General features: G+C 45.0%; 1 protein-coding gene across 1 annotated transcript; it reads left to right on the forward strand.

Annotated features, from left to right (window-relative positions):
• Positions 1–4: 4 nt before the first annotated feature.
• Positions 5–5,708, forward strand: PIGX (phosphatidylinositol glycan anchor biosynthesis class X; the record flags this gene model as incomplete). Its single annotated transcript, XM_026855379.1, has 6 exons — positions 5–65; positions 580–643; positions 1,775–1,916; positions 2,855–3,068; positions 4,330–4,430; positions 5,506–5,708. Coding segments are annotated over 6 exons (741 nt in total), but the record flags the coding sequence as incomplete, so codon positions are not given.
• Between the last annotated feature and the right edge of the window lie 2,390 nt (positions 5,709–8,098).

Raw genomic sequence — 8,098 nt, forward strand, 5'->3', positions numbered from 1 at the left:
GGGCTGGCGGCGGCGGGCGGCGGCGCTGCTCCGTGCCGGGCTGGCCGCACTCCTCTGCGTCCTCCGTAAGTGCTGGCCCGGCCTGGCGGAGGGGTCGGGGCAAACCGGGCCCGCGGGCGGCTCCCTGCGCTTCCCGCTGCTGCGGGACCGGGGCTGAGTGAAGGCGGCCGGGTGATGAGAAACAGCCTGGCTGTGTCAGTAAACATCAGTGCGGGGCAAACGGCCTCCGCCGCCGCTTAATTCACGCAGGAGCGCCTGGGTTCGCGTTGTACTGACACACGGTCCGAGCCTTGTTGTTCGGGCTTTCATCTTGTAAATGTTTATTTACACGGGTGTGGAGCGGTGTGTGCCTGCTCGTTTGTAGGGCTGGGTTCTGGGTTTGGGAAGCAGGGCTCCGTGACCTAAGAAACCTCTTCTGCTGTTGATCGCAGTGCAATGCTGTTTCCCTTCTGCTGTGAGAGGTTTTGCAGGTGATGTGTTCATAGGTTATATGACTTTGCTTGTTAAAGTTGTCTGCCTATGTGGTAATTATGCATCCTATTCTGTAAACACTGTTACTCGTTTGTTCTGTTATCTTAGATGTGCAGGCTGCTTGTCAGGATGCCAGTGTCACGCAGGAGCTTCTGAAAGAGGGGTTTCACAGGTGAGCTGTCACCCTGGCGCGACAGAATAACTCGTCTAGTCATTTTACATATGAAGAAGCTTCTCTTCTAATTCGTGCACAGTTGTATCAGATCACTGAGCCGTGATCTGTAGGCATGGGTAGGCACTAGGAATGTATTAGCATGATCAAGTAATTAACAATTACAAGCTATAATGTAGGAGGAGCAAGAGGCCTCTTTCTAAGATCTGTGTGGAGGCTGTTGGTGGTTCTGAGAAGTTAACAAAGAAGTGAAACTTCATTTTGATCGTGTATGTTGAGTTAGAGTGAACTACATCATCCTGAGTGGAGAAGGACGGCATGGCTTGGCACAGAACTGCTTTCTGAGTTTGTCACATAGAGCATGTGAGAGCTGCATCTCATCTTCGCCAGTCAGAGAGGGACCTGGGGGGTTTGATTGACAGCCTCCTGAACAGGAGCCAGCAGTGTGCCCAGGTGGCCAAGAAGGCCAATGGCATCCTGGCTTGTGTCAGCAATAGCGTGGCCAGCAGGGACAGGGAAGGGATCTGACCCCTGTGCTCGGCACTGGTGAGGCTGCCCCTTGATGAGTGGGTTCAGTTTTGGACCCCTCACCCCAAAAAGGCCATTGAATGACTCGAGTGTGTTCAGAGAAGGGCAACGGAGCTGGTGCAGGGTCTGGAGCACAGGTCTGCTGGGGAGCGGCTGAGGGAACTGGGGGGTTTAGTCTGGAGAAGAGGAGGCTGAGGGGAGACCTGACAGGAGGTTGAAGAGAGGGGGGTTTGAGCCTCTTTAACCTAGTAGTAAGCGACAGGACCAGAGGGAATGGCCTCAAGTTGCACCTGGGAAAGTTTAAACTAGATGTCAGGAAGTATTTCTTTGCAGAAGGGGTTGTTGGACGTTGGAATGGGCTGCCCAGGGCCATGGTGGAGTCCCCATCCCTGGAGTGGTTTAAGAGTAGGGACGGCATAGTGCTGAGGGATCTGGTGGAGTTGGGAACTGTCAGTGCTAGGTGAACTGTTGGACTAGATGATCTTCAGGGTCTTTTCCAACCTAGCTGATTCTGTGATTCTGTGATCTCTGTGCATTTGGGAGCATGTCTCCATATTTTGAAGCATGGGTAGAAAGATTTTTGCTTCTGTTGCTTGTTTGAAGGGACCTGCTGGTGAAGGTAGAACTTGGTGTATTGGGGAAGGATGCAGGAGGATGTGCAGTGGCAGCCAGAACTCGTCTTCCACCAGGAATCTATGTGGATCCCTACGAGCTGGCATCGCTGCAGCGACACAATTTAACAAAGGTAACAACCCTAAAGCTAAGACATCTGGCAGTTAGTCAGATAAGGACGAGTATGCTCAGGAAGTTGTAATCTCTGGTCATTATCTGACTTGTTAATCAAGCTGATTAATTCTGTTCCCTGGAAGGAGATGCTGCACAGTATCCTCTTCAAGACATCTCATTGCATCTCTCAGTTTGATCAGTGTTGCTGCGTGCAGGGCATTTTGTGTCATGTGCTGCTGATATTTCTAAATACAGACATGTGTACCAGGGAGCCCCTGCTACTCTGCTCGGCCCTAGATGAGCAGCTATGGTAAAAGCTGTTTGCATTGACAAGGTGGAAGGTGAACCCCCACAAAAGAGGTGGTGGTGAGCTCTAAGTAGCATCCTGCACATTCGGACTGAGTCATTTCAGGGGGTTGTTTTCATCACAGCTTTCTGTGTTTCTTTCCAGTCTTTGCTTCGCATTCTGAGTAGAGAGACGTGCTAAGGCTGTGGTTTTAAAGTAATCTCCTTAGGCTATTAATTGAGTTAAAACATATGAATGCATAGACTCTGGGCAACTTTTGCTATTGGGATGCTTGCAGGTGCTGATATGGCTGTGCTAATACACATCATTAAGCTAACTCCTCTGAGGTTTGGCTGTAGGCATGGTTTTTACTTTTTACACATAAGAATCGGTCACTGCAGAGAGACTTGAAAAGTTATTTTGGAACAGCTTAAGGACAGTATTTCCAACTTGATCTTCCTGACCACAAAATCAGGTGCAGTGTTAGACGACAGAATGAGAAAAATAGTTTTTCCTTCTGATGCTGCAGTATATTACCGCAGCAGACAGTGGCCTCTTCAATCCCAGAATCATGCACAAAATGTTCACACTTTTTTTTTTTTTTTCTCCCTGCATCCCTCCCTTGTGTTGATTCTGATCTAAACCACATCTGTATCTTTCTCCACTTGCAGGTGGTGTTAATTCCTGATGTCGTTGATGTGGAGGCTCCTGAGTACTTAGCCACAGGTCATCTTGTTCTCCTGTACATGGAACCCGACCCTCAGTGCTCTCGCTGTTTTAGAGCTGCTTTGCCAGTGCATGGGCGGTACCACCGGCCAGCAGAAGAGACTGAGGAAGCGTTGGTTGTTCTGAAGAGCCCAGAAGTACTGGTCTGCTGCTGTGACAGTGAGAGTCTTGTTACCTGCTCTTTTGGGGAGAGAAGAATAACTGTGGGCAATCCGGAGCATGGAATCTGGTTCTGTGTTTCTCTTCTGGAGATGGAGCTCTGAGCAGTCATGTGAACATGAGGGGAAGATAGTGCCCCTGATAAAAGACCACGTTGTCTTCCTCTTTGAATGCTGCTGCTGCCTGACCAAAGGCAGATTAATTGTCAACAGACTTCTTGGTGTTGCGCTGCTGCTGTTGTACCCTTGTGCTGTAGCAGGCTGTTTGGGCTCTTTTGCCTGAAAGTGTTGGCAGTTGGTCAGTTTGTCACAATCCTGGCAGGCCCTGGCTTGTTAAAGGTCAGCTGCTCAGACTGTTTTCACAGTGTTTCTCTTGGCAGCTGAAGCCATGCAGGGTGTATTTAATATTCACTATTACATATTTAATCAGAGTATTCTGATGGTTTCTAACACTTTTTCTGCATTCCTTACATATAAGGGGGGAATGTAGAAAACTGTGTGCCTGAAGATTAGAGGGGTTGGAATCTCAGACTACTGTGAAACAAGAACCTGATGTCCACTGACAATATTTCAAATTACACGAACGATGAAATCCTACATTTTTGCTACAAATCGTAATTACTTTCACAAAATCATTCTTGTTAGATGCTAAGTCAAATGTGCTCATGATTCTTAGCTCCTTTCTCTTCACTTGTGCATTATTTGAGCAGTGATTCTCTGGGATAGACTTAGGGGCAGAGAACACTGCCTGGTCAATTAAAAAGGAATGGGAATTCTTCCCATTTTTCTGCCATATTTACTACTTATGAGCAGAAATATATTTATTATTAATATGCAAGCTTTTAAAGCATTGGAGGGGAGTTCTTGCATGTGCCAACAGGAGGCCAACATGAAGAAATGGAAGAATGACTTCTTTGTTTTGAGGGAAGAGAAATTATAACTGTATGGCTAAAGTTGAGGCCCATGATGAATTCTTTGCCCTGTTAAGGACAGAAGGGCCAAGATACCACAGAGGTGAGAGTCTTTCTTGGGTACCTACTGTATCAGGAAGAGTTGCAAAGTTCATGGAAAGGACTGCCTGGCACCCCGTGACTGTGCAGATTAACTGGCACATTTCTCTCAGTGCTGTTTAACCTATTGGCTTTCAGGGAGTAGATTCTGTTGAGTTGTTGTGGAGGAAAGATATCTCATTTGAAAAATTCTTGCTGGCGATATTGTTTTATCCCGCATGGATCTTGCTGATGCATTAATGTCTCCCATAGATGGCCTCTCAACAGCGTGTTGGAAGCCTGCTGCAGTGGAAGCTCCCTGTTCAGGCAAAACCGATGGCCCCTGTCAGTGGTACAGCGTAATGCACAAACCTGTGAGTTCTCAATGCTGGTGGGAATTCATGCTTCTCATTTAACAGTTGCTGGCTTTTTTCTGTGATTAGCAGCTTCCATAGCACAGGAATTAATCAGTAAAAGACTAGTTCCTGTTTAGGGAGGCTCCCTTCTTCCTTTCTAAGCAGCTTTTAATGGGTGTTATCCTGCCCTTCTGGTGTGCTTGTAGTCACTCTGTGCTCTTCTAGTCCTTTATGGCAGCTGTTCTCCTCTTTTTTTTTTTAAATAGTTTTCTTGGAATTCCAGGATATAATTGGCAGTGGTCAAATAAAGAAAGGTCTTTGCAAAATAAGTGCTTCAGAGCAGTAGCGAGGTGGAAAACTACTTTATGATCTATCTAAAGGAGGGGTAACACCCTGAAGATAGAAGAGATAGCATCTTTAAAAAGGCCATTTCTGTTTGTTTGTTTGTTATCTGATTGGCTAAGTGTCTAGGAAAAGGTAAAGTTTCTTTATTCTGTGTTCAAAACCAGGGAAAGTTGGATCTTTAGTGTGGTCAACAACTTGCCTTTGATACTCAAAAGGGTTGCAGTAGTGTAGAGATTCAGAAATAAGACTGATTTGTTTCATAACAAATCTGTTGCTTTTGTAACACGTGTGCCTTCCTATATTTAAGATACCTGCAGACAGCTGGGGTATCTGCAGCTCTTGTCTGGAAACATTTTGGAGCTTTCTGCATCACAGAGAAACTGAGTAGGTTTTTTTGGAGAAAGCTGGCTTCTTAGTGATCCCAGAAATGCTCATTCTGAGAGCTTCTCTCTTTCATGCTGTATTATGTACATATCCTCAATGGTAAGACTGTTGTAAGAACAAAGATACAGAGGATAGAAATGGCTACCATTTAAAATGGTAGCAGTTAATTTATTGAGCTTTGTACTGTGGGAGCGGCTGGTGCTCCATTTGCTGTGATGTCCATCTTGGTTTTGATTTTGAATCCCAGAAGAAGCCTTAGCAAAGGGCTAATTAAACAGTGGTCTGGTTACTAACCCTTTAAGTTGCAGTCAAAAAAAGAAATAGCTTGTTAAATGCATGTAATCCATTTATTTTTTCTTTGTAGGTGTATGAGGAATTGATTCTACAGGTTCCAGTGGGGCTCAGGCAACACAGTTTGTTGGTGTGTGTCGTGACTCTTCTTGCCACGGTGCTCTGTTCCAGTCTGATTCTTGCAGCTGTATGCAAATATGGACACTTCTCCCTGGTGACCTGCTCAGAATAAAGAAATACGGAATGACTGACCTCCATCCAGCAAAACCGACTGAATACTGCATCAGCTTCCTAAGTGAATCCTATTCTGCTATTTGTATCTTGTTAATGTGCGAGGGTCCCATAATTGGGTAGTAGTTTCCTTGGCCTAATTCTTACAGACACCTTTCACACACCATAGGGCTGTTTTGTTTGGTTTGCCGTGATCTTGGTGCTGATTCCCTCCCCCTGGCCCAGAGCCTGCTTCGACTACAGTGCTGTGTCTTCCAGAAGTGTTTGTATTTCTTTGATTTAAACCAATGCGCTCAGGGATTGGTTATTAAGGGTATGAAAAACGTTATCCAGCCATTAAAATGTCTGAATTTAAAGCTTGTTTTCCAGGTGGGTTATATATGTAAAGAGACATTCTCCGCTTACCTGCGACAGGACAAGTCTTATCTCTCCCATCTAATCTCTTCCATTCTAATCCCTCCCATTCTCATAACTGGGAGGGATTAGCTGTTCTTTGTCAAATTAGACCTGAAAGAGTTTAGAAAATTTGAAAGAAATTTCACCCTATTTCAGAAGTGGAAAGAATAACCGTTGGAAGGTGAAAGCTGGTGAAAAGATATTAACTAGAAGCAAATATTTAGGAGACTTGCACTCAGCCATCAAAGCAGCTGATAAATACAAGGAAATGGAGAGGAAATTACTTCATGGAAAACCTGAATTGCTCTGGATTTCGAAAGTGCTCGTTGCTGTTTCTAATTGTCAGTAGGTGGCATTGTGAGTTTACAGTAACTCCTGGGAACTCTTGGGGGGAGAAAATAGATTTTATTCCCTAGAAGCTGATAATAGCGAAAGCAGGTGATTGGGGGAGTGTGTGTGCGAGGGGGATCAATGAAAATTCTGGTTTTCAAATGTTGTCCTCCTTCTGAGGGCTCTGTGTGCAGCTGAGACTTCTCATCAGCAGAATCATCCTTTCATCGCTGTCCAGCTGTAGCTTCTGGATCTATTGGGCATCTTTCTGCTTCTGCTGGAATTCAGTAGAGAGCTCGTCTTGTGACTTCGCCCACGACAGGTTGGTGAGTGCTCTGACACTGGGCTCTTGTTTTCCCTTGACTGTGCTGAATGATGACGGCTGCGCCAGTACTTCATCCGCTACCTCAGAGGAGTCATGCCCTGCATCTGCATCTGCTTGGGGGAAGGGAGAAATTAAAGAGAACAATTGCAGAGAGATTTGGCGGCCTGTTTAACTGCAGCAGGGCTGTGGACCACTATTATAACACTTGTCTCTGAGGGAGATTCTTAATTCCCAGAGTTGACTTTGCTCTTGTGCACGCTCTTTCTCTCTTACACAGGTAAGTAATTACCTGTTGCAGTCTGACCCTTGGGATGGCAATGTCCCAGATTGCCACTCAGCTCTGGCAGGTCTTTATCACCTGAAAGCTCACAGTTGTTTTTAACATTGGAGAACAGTTGAAAATCACAGATTGAATTCCTTAGCTAAAGCAAGCCGCCTGGTATCGTAGCCTAGAGCCTAGTGAAAGGAAATGGTAGTGTCGTTTGGACAAACGATAAATACTCCAAGTGGCAAAAATAGACAAGTGGGTGATTTGGAAATCTGTATGAGTGGGGATGTGAGAATGGAAACTCACATTAGTGGTAAGATACTGTAAAAGAAACTGAGGTGGGAGGGGCTTGAATTACAGGGGACTTAGTGCTGTCAATAATGAAAGTTGACTTCGTGACAGTTTAAATATGACAGTTTAAAAGTTAAACTCAGTTTGGTTGGCACATGGCTCACTAAGTGTATCTAAGATTCATCAGGATTGCACCGATAAGCTTTTCAGCTAAACTTGAGTAATACTGATTCTGATTAATGTAAAATATGAGAGAAATTGCAGAACTTCTCAATGGATGTTTTTTTGTTACAGCAGATAGCAAAGATTTGTTGTTTTTAAATCTATAGCATTTGTGTTATAAATATGGTAGACGAGGTTTTTTTAAAAATTGTTAATATGTCTAATAACTATTGTTAAGGACAAAGGAATTTGCCTGTTACTTTCTTGTCTGTACCAGAAACTACTGTCATTAAGCAGGCACTGCATTTAGTGTGCCCTGATGGTGTGCTAGATGCAGAAGGGTGCAGGTGCCCTGCAGGGATCACTGGCAGATATGGAGGATGAGCCATAAGGCAGTCGTTTCCCTGGGGAAAAATTCTGTCAGCTTTGGAGACAGAAATGAGGTGGCTGTGAGCTCTTAGCAAAAGGGATGGACACAAGGGATACAAGGGATGGATATCCATCGTTAGAGTCTGTAAGGACTGAATTGGAGCAATGGAAGAAAAAGGGGAGGAGCTGGGGTGTTAAAGGCCTTGTTAGGAGTTAAGACTTTCTGAATCACAAATGGGTATAACAAAACCAAACCAAATCAAAACCCTCCCAGACTGTTTAAAAAGATGTGCC

The sequence above is a fragment of the Athene cunicularia genome (assembly GCF_003259725.1).
Source record: "Athene cunicularia isolate RWA chromosome 9 unlocalized genomic scaffold, athCun1 chr9_part2, whole genome shotgun sequence".
NCBI classification, from domain to species: domain Eukaryota; kingdom Metazoa; phylum Chordata; class Aves; order Strigiformes; family Strigidae; genus Athene; species Athene cunicularia.